This window comes from Suncus etruscus, chromosome 13, assembly GCF_024139225.1.
Source record: "Suncus etruscus isolate mSunEtr1 chromosome 13, mSunEtr1.pri.cur, whole genome shotgun sequence".
Taxonomy (NCBI): Eukaryota; Metazoa; Chordata; class Mammalia; order Eulipotyphla; family Soricidae; genus Suncus; species Suncus etruscus.
This window is the reverse complement of record NC_064860.1, coordinates 27,023,228-27,040,459: the sequence shown is the minus strand read 5'-3', so window position 1 is coordinate 27,040,459 and position 17,232 is coordinate 27,023,228. Positions and strand designations below refer to the sequence as shown.

General features: G+C 42.6%; 1 protein-coding gene across 1 annotated transcript in view; it reads right to left on the bottom strand.

Annotated features, from left to right (window-relative positions):
* Window positions 1-17,232, bottom strand: part of ITGB5 (integrin subunit beta 5) — a 131,361-nt gene that overhangs the window by 82,806 nt on the left and 31,323 nt on the right. Inside the window, exon 4 of the mRNA XM_049785882.1 lies at window positions 2,536-2,785. Coding sequence (XP_049641839.1) covers window positions 2,536-2,785 — 250 coding nt within the window. The remainder of the gene's footprint in view (window positions 1-2,535; window positions 2,786-17,232) is intronic.

Here is a 17,232-nt window from a genome sequence, read left to right as displayed (position 1 = left end):
TCCTCAATCCAGGAATAAGCCCTAAACACTGTTGAGTATGACCCAATCTCAAAAGAAAGGAAGGAAGGAAAGAAGGAAGGAAGGAAGGAAGGAAGGAAGGAAGGAAGGAAGGAAGGAAGGAAGGAAGAAGAAAGGAAGGAAGGAAGGAAGGAAGGAAGGAAGGAAGAAGAAAGGAAGAAAGGAAGGAAGGAAGGAGAAAGAAAGGAAGAAAGGAAGGAAGGAAGGAGAAAGGAAGGAAAGAAGGAGAAAGGAAGGAAAGAAGGAAGGAAGGAAGGAAGGAAAGAAGGAAGGAAGGAAAAAAGGAAGAACTTCTGTTCTCTATAATTTTTTTGGTTCTGGTTTGTTTTGGGGGGGCCACATCCGGTGACATTCAGGGGTTACTCCTGGCTATGTGCTCAGAAATCACTCCTGGCTTGGGAGACCATATGGGACGCCGGGGATCAACTGAGTTCTGTCCTTGGTCAGCCACGTGAAAGGCAAACGCCCTACTGCTATGCTATCGCTCAGGCCCATTCTCTAATAATTTGTCAGAAATTTCTAAGTGAACCACTTCATTGGAGGTGCTTGAATGTTGGGTAAGAAAATCCCCCTTTTTTTAACTTTGGTTTTTGAATTTTGGGTCATACCCAGCAATGCTCAGAAATTACTCCTGGCTCTAGGCTCAGAAATCGACCCTGTTAGGCATGGGGGACCCTATGGGATGCCAGGATTTGAACCACCACCCTTCTGCATGCAAGGCAAATGCCCTACCTCCATGCTATCTCTCTGGCCCCAGAAAATCTCTTTTTAAATCAGAGTTTTCATTTTATTTTGTCCTGGTGAGTTACAAATATTCATAGAAACAGGAACAGACTTGGAATTTGCCCATCATCAAGCACTGCAGGCACCCAAGCTGAGACGAAAGTGGATGTTGTCCTCTGCACATGTATGTTCATTGTAGCTCTATTTATAATAGCCAGAATCTGGAAACAACCCAGATGCCTGACAACAGATAAGTGGCTAAAGAAACTGTGATACATATGCACAATGGAATACTAGGCAACTGTCAGGAAAAATGAAGTCATGACATTTTTTACATAGATAGACATTAAAACTAGTATGCTGAGTGAAATGAGTCAGAGGAAGAGAAATAGATACAGAATAATCTCACTCATCTGTGGGATTTAATAAAAATAAAAGATAGTATGGTAATAATACCCAGGGACAATAAAGATGAGGTTTGAAAAAACCAGCCCATGATATGAAGCTTACCACAAGATTGGGGAATGCAGTTAGAGAAATAACTACACCAACAATTATCATGATAATGGTAGTGAGTGAGAGAAATAGAATGCTCGTCTCGAAGACAGGCAGGCGTGGAAGAGGAGGGTGATGGGGAGCATTGATGGTAGATGGTTGCACTGGTGAAAGGGGTGTACTTTTATATGACTGAAATCCAACTATAAATATGCTTGCAATCATGGTGCTTAAATAAATATATTAATAACAAATAACATAAATTAAAAAATAAAGGGGCCAGAGTGGTGGCACAAACAGTAAGGTGTCGGTCTACTGTACACTAACCTAGGATGGACCGTGGTTTGATCCCCAGGCACCCCATATGGTCCCCCAAGCCAGGAGCAATTTCTGAGTGCATAGCTAGGAGTAACCCCTGAGTGTCACTAGGTGTGGCCGAAAAACCAAAAAATAAATAAATTAATTAAAAATAAAGTGTTCTATCATCTTTCTCCCTCCTTATTGGCCCTGTAATTTTTTGAGACAATAATCTAAAAATCTATTCATGATTAAAAAAAAAGTGCTAAGGTGCTGGAGTGATAGTATAGAATATAAGACACTTGCCTCGCATATGGCCTACTAGGATTCAATTGCCTGAGCAGACAGCAGTGACTCCTGTACAAGAGCTAGGAGTAGCCCCTGAGTACTATCAGGTGTGTCCCAAATCCACATCCCTCCCCCCAGAAAAAGAAAAAGAAAAAGCTGCATCTAGTGGACAGTGGTACCTTCATACGTGCAGACTTAATTGGATTATTTCCACATATCTGTAGATAAGATTGAGTCATGAAAATAAAGTTAAATACCCAAGTCTGGCCTCCTTTACTTTTTTTTTTGTTTTGTTTTTGGGCTACACCCAGCATTGCTCAAGGGTTACACCTGGCGCTATACTCAGGAATCATTCCTGGCAGTGCTCAGATACACCATATGAATCCGGTTAGCAGCATACAAGACAAGCACCCTACTTTCTTTCTTTCTTTTTTTTTTTTTTTTTGGTTTTTGGGCCACACCCGTTTGATGCTCAGGGGCTACTCCTGGCTATGTGCTCAGAAATCGCTCCTGGCTTGGGGGGACCATATGGGACACCGGGGAATCGAACCGCGGTCCATCCTACGCTAGCACTTGCACGGTAGACACCTTACCTTTAGCGCCACCTTCCCGGCCCATCCCTACTTTCTGTACTCTCTCTTTAGCCCTTCCTTTACCATTTCTTTGTTTCATCATCTCCCACCCTTAACACCCAATAGAAAAGCAATCACTTACCCAATGCATGGGTTGGTCTGGTACCTCGGTGCTGTGTAAGAGAAAGGAGAAATGTTCTTGTCTACAAAGGACCCAAAGCCCAGCCGGAAATTGCTGGTGAGTTTCCTCATTTCCTCTGCCAGCTTAGTGCCAAGGTTCCGGATACTGTCCAGGTCATCCTTCATGGACAGGGAGAGGTCCATTAGGTAGTACAAGTCCACAGGATAATCCTCTACTTGCCGAACTTGTAGTTGGAAGGCTGTCTTGTCCCCTGTGTCAACAAGGAAGTAGAGTGTGTAAGTGGGTACCCAACTGATGGGGGTGTGTGTGTGTCATGGATTTGACTTTCTGTTTTTTGAAGGGAGGGTCATACTTAGCAATGTTCAAAAGTTACTTCTGGCTCTGCACTCAGGAATCACTCCTGGCAGCCTCAGGGGACCATATGGAATGCCGGAGATGATCAGGTTGGCTGTGTGCAAGGCAAAAGCCCTACTCGCTGTGCTGTCACTCCGGCCACCTTTTGTTTTGTTTTGTTTGTATTTTGGGCTACAACCAGCACCCAGCAGAGCTCTGTTGTTCTTCCTGGATCTGTACTAAGGAGTTACTCCTACATGCTCAGGAGACCATATGGGATGCCAGAGGATGCTAAACCCAGGTCAGCCACATGCCAGGCCAATAACTTACCAACTGTGCTATCTCTCTGGCCCTAAATTTGACCTCTGAAGTTAATTCACCTCTTACTTTCATTGATGACTATGATGAAATATTGATTATGTTGATTATTATATTATACCTTGTTTTATCCAAAACAAAGATCATCTTATCTCTGGTTTCTTTTTATCTGTTTGTTTACAACTTGGTTTTATCCCAAAACAGAGATTGCTTTATGTGTCTCAAACAAACCTGGGTGGGACTAATTCAGGATAGCCTGAGCTATCTGTCCTTATTTCCTCACCGGGGTGGGGATCTGGAGGGTGGTGGTTTCTGTACTCAATAAAAAGGATAGATCTGGGCCAGAGAGATAACACAGGGGTAGGGCATTTGCTTTGCAATCAGATGATTTAGGATAGACAGTGGTTCGAATCCCAGCATTCCATATGGTTCCCCATACCTGCCAGGAGTGATTTCTGAGTGCAGAGCCAGGAATACCGCTGGGTGTGACCCAAAAACCAAAAATCAAAAGGAAAAGAGATAGTTCTAGCAGGCAGCTTGCTCTCAATACAAGGTAGAAGATTGCCAGACTACATGTGTTTCACCCTCAGCCTGGTTTGGATTATTTTATGTGGTGACCCTGCTTCAGACTTTCTCACTCAGGATTGGAAATACAGTGTGTGGATTTATTTACAATTGATGAATAAATATATCAGAATAAATACTTCCTTGGAAGCAAAGTGTCTGAAGGGATCAAAGGTGCTGAGGATGGAATTCTAGGTTCTTCTTCCACATGCTTGGCTCAAGCCTTTTTCCTTTCCTTTTCTTTTCTTTCTTTTTTTTTTTTTTTTTGAAACTTGTTAACTATCACTTTCATTAAGGCTCTGTATTTACATCACAAAAAAAATCCGAGTGTTAAGGTTGGACTCAGACACGCATGAGGGCTTTTGGGTCAAAGATCTGGACATACAATGTGTGAGAGTTGGGCACCAGTGTGGTGATGCAAGGGGTAAGGTGTGTGCCTTGCCTGAACTAGCCTAGGATGGACCACAGTTCGATCCCCCGGCGTCCTATATGGTCCCCCAAGTCAGGAGTGATTTCTGAGCACATATCCAGGAGTAACTCCTGAATGTCACTGGGTGTGGCCCAGAACACCCCCAAGAGTGCCCCACACACCCCCCATCCAACTTTATACCAGGGGGCCAGAGAGATAGCATGGAGGTAGGGTATTTGCCTTGCATGCAGAAGGACAGTGGTTCAAATCCCGGCATCCCATATGGTCCCCCGAGCCTGCCAGGAGCGATTTCTGAGTGTAGAGCCAGGAGTAATCCCTGAGCGCTGTCGAGTATGACCCAAAATAAAACAAAACAACAACAATGAAAAAAAGAAAGCAACTCTATACCAACTTCAGAGAAAGAATCAGCCAAGATAGGGATGAGGCCAGGAGGAGTGTGTCAAGGTTTTTGTGACATACAAATAAAACAGTGAACAAAAGAAAAAAAGAATACTCATGAGGTGAGTAGACTAGAATGAGGCAGAGAGATGCACTGGGCAGGGAAGAGAAAGGGTTTGGATGTTGCTAAAAAATAGCTCTAAAAGATGCCCAAAGAAAGTGCCGTGGCAAAATACCTGCTTTGTAAGTGTAAGACTATAAATTCAATCCTAAGCATCACTCACCTGCACTGAACAGGTGTCTCAATCTTGAAACATTGTTATTTGGGATCCTTGGCACCACAACAAAAAGAATGCAATCTCCAGCATACCACCACCAGGTATGCAAACACCACAATTCAAATATACAACTCCCAGTGAGGACCACAACTAACTGTGTGTTATTTCCAGTCATCACAACAACAAAGGGAAGGGGAACTGAAATGAAATACGGGGCCGGAAGGGTGGCATGGAGTGATAAGGTGTCTGCCTTACTGGCGCTAGCCTAGGACAAATCGTGGTTCAATACCCTGGCATTCCATATGGTCCCCCAAGCCAGGAGTGATTTTTTTTTTCTTTTCTTTTTTTTTTGAGGAGATCACACCTGGCAGTGCTCAAGGGTTACTCCTGGCTCTATACTCAGAAATCGCTCCTGGCAGGCTTGGGGAGCTATATGGGATGCCGGGATTTGAACCACTGTCCTTCTGCATGCAAGGCAAATGCCCTACCTCCATGCTATCTCTCAGGCCCCAAGCCAGGAGCAATTTCTGAGTGCATAGCCAGGAGTATCTCCTGAGCATCACCAGCTAAACCCCTCCCAATAACTAAATAAATAAATAAATAAATAAATAAATAAATAAAAAGGGCCAGTGAGGTGGTGCTAGAGGTAAGGTGTCTGCCTTGCAAGCGCTAGCCAAGGAAGGACCTTGGTTCAATCCCCCGGCATCCCATATGGTCCCCCCAAGCCAGGGGTAATTTCTGAGCGCTTAGCAGGAGTAACCCCTGAGCATCAAATGGGTATGGCCGAAAAATCAAAATAAAATAAAATAAAATAAAATAAAAAGATTTAAAAAAATATTCTTCCAATACAGGGTTTAAGGCATTTGACTTGCATGCTATTGACCCTTGCTGGATCTCTAGCACTATATATGATCCCTTGAACACTGAACCATGAGTAAGCACTGTGTACCTGGATATGGTCCAGAAACAGAAACTGGGCGTGAATAGATAGTACAGCAGGTAGGGTGCTTACTTTGTGAAAAGCAAACCTGGATTTAATCCCTAATGCTGCACATGGTTCCCTAAACCTGCCAGAAGTTATCCCAGAGCACAGAGCCAGAAGTAAATCCTAATCTCAGTTGGGTGTGACTCCTGAAACAAACAGAAACCAAAAAAATTTAAATAATTGTAATTCAACAAGAAACTATCATTAATGGTATTGTAAATAACAGAACCACAATCTATTTTTTAGAAAATTTAGAAAAACTACTAACACACACAAAAAATGAAAAGACAAAATAAAATGCCCCCCACAAAGACAAAAATGGCTATTTCTGCCATAAACTGTCTATTTCTGCTAATTTTCCCAGACATTCATCAAACCATTTTAGGCCCACCTGACTTTTTTCTTTTTTTGGACCACACCCGGTGACACTCAGGTGTTACTCCTAGCTATGCACTCTCAGAAGTTGCTCCTGGCTTGGGGGGACTATATGAGATGCTGGGGATCGAACCCAGGTCTGTCCAAGGTCAGCCACAAGCAAGACAAATGCCCTACTGCTGTGCTATCGCTCTCCCCTGTCTGACATTTTGGGGAAACACAGACATAACTCACCTTCACTGAAAATTCTAAGTACAGAAGACAGATGCCAAATACCAGTCCCATTGAGAAGATGAGAAAGAAAATGAATTAAAACAGCAGTAAATTTTTTTTATCTGCTACAGAAATTCAATATCATTTTTGCAGGCTTGAGAAATAGTATAATGGATAAGGCTGACCTGGGTTTGATTCCTAACATCCCATATGCATCTCTGAGCACTTCTAGGAGTAATTCCTTAGTACAGAGAAAGGAATAAGGAGCGTTGCTGGGTGTATCCCCAAGACAAAACAAAGCAAATCATTTTTACATGACTGGAGAGATGGTACAAAGGTTATCTCTCACTAGGGTTAGATCTACAGGACAACACATGGTCTCTGGAGAAGAGTCAGGAGAAAGCCCCAAACACCACTAGGTTTGGCCTTCTCCAAAACCAAACCCAAAAAAGCTTTTCATTCTTTTGCCTCTAAATATAACCAGCGAATGAGGGGGGGGGGGGATAGTTCTGAGAAGACCTAGAGAAACTAGATGGGAGGTGTGGCCTCTGTAAACCCAGATGGACAGAGAGGCCCATATTTGAGCAATAAGGGCAGGAATCAAGTCAGGATAATCCCAGATTCATTGTAAATCTCTAACACACATGGTTTAAGATAACTTTAAGCTGCAAGTCATACCAGATATTTAATTCTATCTTCCGTTGGGTCTATAATTCTAATACAGGTTCCAAGAAATAGGCTCACCTACTGGGGAAGAGCTTCCCTCACATCTGTTGTACTCCAGGGGGCTCACAAGAGGCATTACAAAGTGGACTCACTTCTGCCCAACACTTGCTCGGCTGGCAGTCAGGTCTCAGTAAAACCAACCATTCACTCGGAGCTGACAGTTAGCAAACTGATGTTGTCTTTGTCTTCATTTGTTGTGTTTGATTTATGTATAACGTGTCTGTTTTATTAAACACTATAAAATTGTGTGTATGGTGCTAGGAATAGAGCCGAGAGAGAACCTCACCCAGGCAAGGCACTTGCTCTACCACTGGGTCACATTCCCAGCTCTAAACTCCCGTAAGACTTTTCATCTATGTCATTTGTGTAATTCTAAACATTTTTCAGACTATGCCTCTTTTTCTCTACGAGAAGTGGAAAGTCTGGTGGTAAAGAACTCAAAGCAAGGACACCAAATAATAGAGTGAATTTCAACATGTCTTCTTGAGTACCTAAGGGGCAAATGATCATCTTCTGTTAACGTGAAAATGGGAATCTACTTGAACTTTTTGGACAGGAACACAATCTTCCATGTGCCCCTCCTTGAAGTCCTCCAATAAGGCAGAGTTCATTATCTGTACTGTGAACAATTAAATAACCCAAAAGGTTTTAACTCAAGTTTCAGCTCTGTCTCTTGACTAGGGGAATAATCCAAGGTCCAACGTCCTTAAATTAAACCTGAAAAAAGAATATCACAACATGGTGGTAGGCCAGAGTGTACTGTTTCAGAAAGAAATGTTCTGGAAACAGTAAAGGCTATAGCATGAAGGATGACGATTATCCCCACTGTCTGTGGTTCCTGTGGCAGTGCCCCAACTTGTCCCTCTGTATCCTCTGTATCCGGCTCTAACCGCCTGCAGAGGAAGGTTTTCTGTTGGTATAAGGCTATTTTTAAAGCTATCAAGTCTGACTCAAATGGAAGAATGTACGAGATTTCTTCCAGAATGAATTCCAGGCTAGGTCTGTCTCTTTCTGGTTCCCATCATGTACTCTGCAGGGCTGCAGAAGGACCCTGTTGGAGGTCTTTTGGTCCCTCTGTATCTTTGACCTGTATTGACCCCTTGACCCTAGTTGACAGAGCCTGAGAAGGTCATGTTTCCACCGTTCAATTCCAGGGCCTTCAAGAAGAGGCTCTGCATTTCCTGTGTCCTGCACCCTCCCCTCCATGGTCCCAGCTGAGCCTATGAAAATCCATGGCCCACTCCTGTGATGTCTAATTAATTAACAGGTGACCTCCTTAAGACCAGAACAGGTGCTGGCTGGATCTGGGGAGGGAAAGTGGAGGAAAGCTTGAACGAAGGAGCTAGGGTTGAACTAAATTCCATGGCTCAGGGGACCTTCCCTTCTCAGAATCAGGGGATCCTGTTCCCAAGGATTTAGGGTCCCCTAGGACTTTGGACTCCTTTAAACTTGCTACTCAGCTTCTAGTTGATAAAGCCGGGAGATGTTTATAAGAGCCATACAAATGCATAGTACAGTGGTCCCAAGAGTCAATTATTAAAGCAATTCTCTAAGGGGATAAAGAGATAGAAAATTCTGCCAAAAAACTTGGGTGTGAACTGCTTTGGCCATTTAATCTAATTATAAATGTTCTAGACAGGATAGCAAGATGTGTAGGTCTTGCTGTATTTATGTCAGTTTCTATTCTTTTTTTTTGGGGGGGGGGGGGGCCACACCCAGCTGTGCTCAGGGGTTACTCCTGGCTGTCTGCTCAGAAATAGCTCCTGGCAGGCACGGGGTTACCATATGGGACACCGAGATTCGAACCAACCACCTTTGGTCCTGGATCGGCTGCTTGCAAGGCAAATGCCGCTGTGCTATCTCTCCGGGCCCGGTCAGTTTCTATTCTAAGTGAGAAAACTCTTGGGATTAACTTAACTAAAGACATGAAGGACCTGTACAAAGAAAACTACAAAACCCTGCTTTAAAAAATAAAGAGGACAAAGGAAATGGAGACACATACCCTGCTCATGAATTGGGAAGATTAACATAATTAAAATGGCAATACTCCCCAAAGCATTGTACAAATTTAATACAATCCCTCTAAAGATACCCAAGATATTCTTTAAAGAAGTGGAACAAACACTCATGAAATTCATCTGGAACAATAAATACCCACAAATAGCTAAAGAAACCCTGGGGAAAAGGAATAGGGAGACATCACTTTCTTCAACTTTAAACTGTATTACAAAGCTATAGTCATTAAAACAGAATGTTACTGAAAAAAAAACAGACCCTCAGATCAGTGGAATAGACTAGAGTATTCAGAAAATATTCCCCAGACATACAATCAATTGTTCTTTGATAAAGAGGCAAAAAATGCAAAATGGAGCAAGGATAACCTCTTCAACAAGTGATGTTGGGACAATTGGTCAACCACTTGCAAAAAAAAAAATGAACTCAAATCTCCATCTAACACCTTGCAAAAAGGTCAAATGCAAATGGATTAAAGACCTTGATATCAGACATGAAACCGTAAGGTGTATAGAACAACACATTGGTAAAACACTCCATGACAATTGAGACTAAAAGCATCTTCAAGGAGGAAACAGCACTCTCCAAACAAGTTGAAGCAGAGATAAACAGATGGGACTATATTAAACTGAGAAGTTTCTGCACTTTAAAGGAAATAATGCCTAAGATAAAAAAAAAAAAAGCCATCCACAGAATGAGAAAAGCTATTCATTCAATACCTATAAGATAAGGGGTTAATATCAAAGATATACAAGGTACTGACAAAACTTTACAAGAAAAAACATCTAGCCCCATCAAAAAATGGGGAAAGAAATGAATAGACAATTTCTCAAAGAAGAAATACAAATGGCCAAAAGGCACAATAAAAATGTTCCACATCACTAATCAAAACAACAATGAGGTGCCATCTTATGCCACAGAGACTGGCACACATCACAAAGAACAAGAACAATCAGTGCTAGAGGGGATGTGAGGAGAAAGGAATTCTCATACACTGATGGTGGGAATGCTGTCTAGTCCAGCCCTTATGGAAAACAATATGAAGATTTCTCAAAAACTGAAAATTGAGCCCCCATATAATCCAGTAACACCACTCTTAGGGATATAACCCAGGAACACAAAAACACAATGCAAAAATTTCTTTTTCACACCTATATTCATTGCAGCACTATTTTCAATAGCCAGACTCTGGAAAAAACCAAGATGCCTTTCAACAGATGAATGGTTAAAGGAACTGTGGTACATACACCTAATGGAATATTATGCAGCTGTGGAGATGAAGTCATGAAATTTTCCTATACATGGATGTACATGGAATCTATTATGCTGGGTGAAATAGGTCAGAGACACACACACAGAATAGTCTCACTCATCTATGGGCTTTAAGAAAAATAAAAAACATTATTGAAATAATTTCCAGAGATGAGGGTCGGAAGGAACAGCTCACGATATGAAGCTCACCACAAAGAGTGGTGAGTGAAGTTAGAGAAATAACTACTCTAAGAACTATCGTAACAATGTCAATGAGTAAGGGTAGTAGAAAGCGGGATATGGGGGCATTGATGATAGGAATGTTGTACTGGTGAAGGGGGGGGGAGTATTCTTTTTAAGACAAAAAACCAACTACAATCATGTTTGTAATCACCATGTTTAAATAATATATATATATATGTATTAAAAAGACAGAGTATAAAAAAGAGGGGGAAACTGAGGAGGAGAGGAAGAAATCACAGACAGTTCAGGAGTTAAGGTGTTTACTTTATATGCTGCTGACCATACACCATATATGGCTCCCTAAATACCACCAGGGGTATCCTGAGAGCTGAGCTAAGAATAGCTCCTAATTCCTTTTGGGTATAGCCCAATCATCCAATCCAAATAAATAAAAAATTGTTTTTGTTTTGTTTTTGGGGCCACACCCAGTGATGCTCAAGGGTTACTCTTGGCTCTGCACTCAGAAATTGATTCTGGCTTGGGGACCATATGGGATGCCAGGGATTGAACTAAGGTCCGTCCTAGGTCAGCCAAGTACAAGGCAAATGCCCTAGCGCCGCGCTATCGCTCTGGCCCCAATAAAAATAATTTTTAAGGAGGAAAGAATGGGAAGAGAGGACTAAAAAGAGGAGAAAAGAAAGGAAGGAAATAAAATAAAGGGAGATAGGATGGGAAGATGGAAGGGAGGGCTTTTTATGACTGGGAAGGCCTATCCTCCTGAAATTGAGATATATCATTTAGAACCCAGGATCTACTGTGGAACCATACTGCTTTTTGTAAAGTATGTTTTAAAATAAGTTTTTTGAAGATTAAAAAAATAAAAAAGAAAACTCTTTGCTTTAAATTCTAAAGAAAATCACACACACACACACACACACAACACACATTTCTTAGTGCTTTCTAGGATGGGAGGAGCATATGAAACTCACTTTGCTAGGGAGGTTTGTTGCTCTCAGCTCTGCTGATTTCCAAAGCTACAAACTCTTCAGTGACCTTGGCACTAATGGAATGTTCGTCTGTCAGCAGACCCTGCAGGGACTGTCACTCCCAGGGCAGGAGTGGGAGATCAGCACCCTTCTCAAACAGCACCACCCTGCTGGCAGGCAGGATGGGGGAAGGGGAGACAGAGAGCAAACCAAGAGTTTTCTCTGCTGAATAAAGGTTTGAGGTATACATTCCACCTTTTGGAGAGCCTCACTGAATACAGCACATGAGACCCATTCTGATGGTCCTTCAGATACCCAACTCCATGCCAACTGAACCGGACGTGACAACAAAGACTGCTGGTGTCACTGTGGTGCTTCATGAGAACTATCTCAAAGACACCATCCAACCCTTTATACTTGCCTGATCACCCCCCATTTAATGTCTCCCCCATGCCCAGAAAGTATCTTTGGCCCATCTCCCCCTGTGGGAGTATTCCTTCTCTCAGAAGGCTCCCTTAATCCCAGCAAAATCAGAGAGGTGAGGCAAAGCAAGGCAGCAAGGCAAGGCAAAGCTCCTATGAGCAGTCCTTCTGGTTTTTCCTGTTTCCAATGCACACCTTAGCTCTGTTCTGCAGGCTTTTGTCCAGAATCCCCTAAGTGTAGGTCCCCATAACAAGCATCAAGTATAAACTAGCCTTCTGACTACAGTGTATTTTTAAAAAGATCTTTGTGGGAGATGCAAGTAGCCCATGCCTGGCAGTGTTCTGTGCTTATTCTTGGCAATGTGCTTGATGATCACGCCTACCTAGTATGACTTTTAGAATCCTAAGTGGTACAAGGGATCAAATCTGACTGTACACAATTTTCCCTTATTTAGTTTTTTTTGTTTTGGGGCCACACCCACTAGCACCCAGGGGTTTGATCCCTGACATCCCATATGGTCCCAGAGCCTTCCAGGAGGAATTTCTGAGTGCAGAACCAGTAGTAATGCCTGAGTGCCAAGAGCGTAGCCCAAAATCCAAAAGAATGAATGAATGAATGAATGAAGGAAGGAAGGAAGGAAGGAAGGAAGGAAGGATAAAGGGAAGGAAGGATGAAGGGAAGGAAGGATGAAGGGAAGGAAGAAAGAAGGAACAAAGAAAGTAATCTTTTCTCTGCCTTCCCTGCACAAAAAATGAAAGAATTAGCTTATTCTTTGAACAGATATTCAAGAGCAAGTACATCTTGAAAAATCACTGTAGAAACCCAAGAATTCTTTGTTTGTTTGATTTTGGGCCACATCCAGTATACTAGTTGATTTTTGTTCAAATGTTCAATGATTTTGTTCAAAAGATGAAGTAGGACTTTAACAAAGACCCCAAGTTAATGTAAAAATGTTTTTATTCACCAGAATTACCCTGCCAGACTAGAAACTGAAAGAAAAAAGAAAAGGGAAATATAAAAGCCATTGACTTTACAACAGAACTACAGCAGAAGAGGGAATGGAGAAGGGGAGGCTATAACACCTTGTAAAACACTGCCCTCCAGTTCTTTGGTTCAAAGCCTAGAAGGTAATATTACTATTTGCTCAAGATCCAGACCAAGAGCCAAGGAATTGATCCCCCACCTAGGAGAAAGCTGCTGGGCTGCATTGCACCCCTCAGAATTCTTATAGGTGGAGTCAAGAAAGGAACTCTCGGGCCAAAGAGCACAGAAGTAGAGCGTTTGCCTTGCATTCCGCCGACCCAGGAGGGACCAGGTTCAATCTCCGGCATTCCATATGGTCCCCAAGCCTGCCTGGGACAATTTCTGAGTGCAGAGCCAGGAGTGACCCCTGAGCACCGCTGGGTGTGGCCCAAAATCCAATCAATCAATCAATAAAGTTTTAAAAAAAGAAAGAAACTCTCAGAAGACATGGAACTCCCCCACCACCAGCACTGCAGCACTGGGCAGGGTATCCTTGCATGCCTAAAGAATAATCTGCATTACTCTGGACTGTTGTAACAAGTACTTGGGAGACTTAAAAACCATAGAAATGTGTTTCTTATTGTTGGGAAAACTTTGGGTGTTGGTCGGGGGGTGCTCTGAGAAGGATGTGTTTCTAGCCACAAACTACTGACTCCTTGCTTGTGGTCAAGGTGGGGGTGGGGTGATCTGTTCTCTCTGTGATCATTGCAGTGCTGAGCCCATTCATAAAGAAGAGGTCCTGACCTCTCAAAAGCTTCTCCCAATGCTACAAGGACTGAAGTCAGGGTTTCAATGTCTGAATAGGAGACAGGCACAAAGCCGCACGAGCAATAGCAAGTTGCATACCACCAGGCCATCTGATCCACCTTTATCTTTTTTTGTGTGTGTGGTTTTGGGGTCACACCCGGCAGCGCTCAGGGGTTAGTCCTGGCTCTATGCTCAGAAATGGCTCCTGGCAGGCTTGGGAGGCCATGTGGGATGCCAGAATTCGAACCACCAATCTTCTGTATGCAAGGCAAACACCTTACCTTCATGTTATCTCTCCGGCTCCTGATCCACCTTAATCTTAATAAGGGTGAAGGTTACATAAGGTCAATATGAAAACCAGAGCCAATGCCCATTAAGTAACTAGGCACCTCTAAAGTAGATAGAGAGAAAGGAGGGAAGAAAAGATTCATTAGCAGGGGCTGGCAAGATACCCTAATCAAAAGCAGCTATGGTCTGTAGTTTGGTGAATATTGTAGTCTCAAATTCCATTTCATGATGTGAATGATTCTCTGATTACTATGTAAGATGCAGTGATCACATTATTCTGTGGGCAAAGCACTTGCCATGTTGAGTGTGATCCCAGTACCAACTGAGTACTGCTAAAATGTGGCTCCAATAGTAGAACCAGGGGCTGGAGAGATAGCATGGAATTAAGGTGTTTGCCTTTCTTGCAGGTTCAAATCCCGGCATCCCATATGGTCCCCCGAGCCTGCCAGGAGTGACTTCTGAGCATAGAGGCAGGAGTAACCCCTGAGCACTGCCGGGTGTGACCCAAAAACCAAAACCAAAACAAAACAAAACAAAAGTAGAAGCAAATAAAAATGTCAGAAGATGGTATCTCTGGGGAAAAGGCCATAAAACCTATATCTTTGTAATATCTATTTTAGAATAATTTTCTAAAATTATTTCAAAAGAACCAGATCTTCTTATAATAAGTTTAGGCAGATTTCCCTTTTTGCCTTGAGGCCCATCACACCCCCCACCTAGACTCCAGTTCCACAACTGAACCTCATTAAGTCGACAAATCACTAAATTATCCAGTTCCATTTTCCTAGAGCACATAGCCACATAGGAGGCTGTGTAACACCTCCAAATTTTATAATACTGACAATCTAGAAGGAACATAGAAAATTGGACAGGAAAGTTGCATAGAAGACCACCAAGCTCAATGAACAAAAACAATTGCATAGAAGGCTCAACTAGCATCAATCAGTCCAGTATATCCTCAGATAATGACTTTAATAACATCACTGTGAGATGTAACAACTACCGCAAATTGACTGTTCTTGTTTTGTTTGAAAATTCTATTTGCCTTTGTATTATAATAAGCAATATAAAGTAAATGTGTTTTTACTGCCAAGGGGGCAGGCTGGGGTGGTGAGTGAGTGACTTTGGTGGAAGGAAGGTCACATTGGTGGTGGAATTGGTGGTAGAAAACTAAATGCTTGAAAGAACATTGTAAACTACAATGTTATAATAATAATAATATTATATATTATATATAATAATTATAATATTGATAAAGGACCAGATATAGTACCAGGATTAAGATGCATGCCTTGCACACTGCTGACTTGGGACAGACCCAGGTTCAATTATCGGTATCCATATGGTCCCCCGAGCCTACCAGGAGCAATTTCTGAGTGCAGAGGCAGGAGTAACCCCTGAGCGCCACTGGGTGTGGTCCAAAAACCAAAACCAAAGCAAAACCAAAACCAAAACAATAAAAAAAAAGTTATATGCCTTGCCCCTGATTGATCCCAATTCTCTCTCTGGTTCCCTGCATATGGTTCCCTGCACACTGCCTGAAGTGACACTCTAAATACTGCATAGTGTGGGCTTCAGCCTCTCTGTCAAAAAAAGAAAGAGCAAAAATTTAAAAAGTTGGGCCCGGAGAGATAGCACAGCGGCGTTTGCCTTGCAAGCAGCTGATCCAGGACCAAAAGTGGTTGGTTCGAATCCCGGTGTCCCATATAGTCCTCGTGCCTGCCAGGAGCTATTTCTGAGCAGACAGCCAAGAGTAACCCCTGAGCATCGCCGGGTGTGACCCAAAAACAAAACAAAACAAAACAAAATTAAAAAAGATTATTTCATAGCTGTGTGTCTTTCAGTTCCATATATGAGAAAGATCATTCTATATCTATGGTTGGTATCCTTTGGAAAGGGACAAGGGTACTCTGAGGGATATAATATTAGAATACATGCATGAGAAATCATTATTAAGAATATTATAAATTACAGAACTCAATTTAAGTTCTTTTCTAAAAATATTAATAATATTTTAATCCACATAAAGGAAAAGGACAATTATTTCAAAAGAAAATGTCAGGACTTGAAAGATAGAATTGCATTCAAGCCAACCCCACCACATCCACATATAAACTCCAGCAGGGGTCACCCCTGCATAGAGAGATAGGAATAGCCCTTAGCATTGCTGGGTGTGGGGGCCGGGCGGTGGCGCTAAAGGTAAGGTGCCTGCCTTGCCAGCACTAGCCTAGGACGGACCGAGGTTCGATCCCCCGGTGTCCCATATGGTCCCCCAAGCCAGGAGCGACTTCTGAGCGCATAGCCAGGAGTAACCCCTGAGCTTACGGGTGTGGCCCAAAAACAAAAAAACAAAACAAAACAAAACAAAAAAAACAAAAAAACAAAAAGCATTGCTGGGTGTGAATAGTCCCTCCTCCCCCCCAAACAACAATAATAATAACAAATTTTATTATCGCCTATCAAGGGCAATTTTGGGGGATTGAGAGGCTAGAGAATTGAAACAAATAATGACTTAAAACAAACTCTTTTTAATTGCCTAGTATTTATTTAAAAAATTTCTGTTTTGAGGCCGGAGCAGTAGCGCATGGCTAAAGCATCTGCCTTGCAAGGCACGCTAGCCTAAGACAGACTGAGATTCAATCCCCTGGAGTCCCATATGGTTCCCCAAGCCAGGAGCGATTTCTGAAAGCACAACCAGAAGTAATTCCTGAGCATCACTGGATATGGCTGAAACAAAAACAAAAACAAAGAATCTCTGTTTTCTTTCTGCCAGGGAAGACCCTACCGCTGCCCTGGCATCGACTTACTGCAAAGACGGTTTTTTTTGTTGTTTTGTTTTGTTTTTTGTTTGTTTGTTTTTGGGCCATACTTGGTAATGCTCAGGGGTTACTCCTGGCTATGCGCTCAGAAATCGCTCATGGCTTGTGGGACCATATGGGACGCAGAGGGATCGAACAGAGATCCATCGTAGGTTAGCACATGCAAGGCAAATGCCCTATGGCTTGCGCCACTGCTCCAGCCCCAAAGAGGGTTCTTACAATACCCAGGCGACTTAGTAACAGCAACAACCTGCTTTCAGGGCATGGCTCTCCACATTGTCTTGTAATGGTAAGGTGAAACTAGAAGATGCTCCACATCATCCTGACTTTGATGTAGGATATGCACAGAAACCAAGATCTCTAA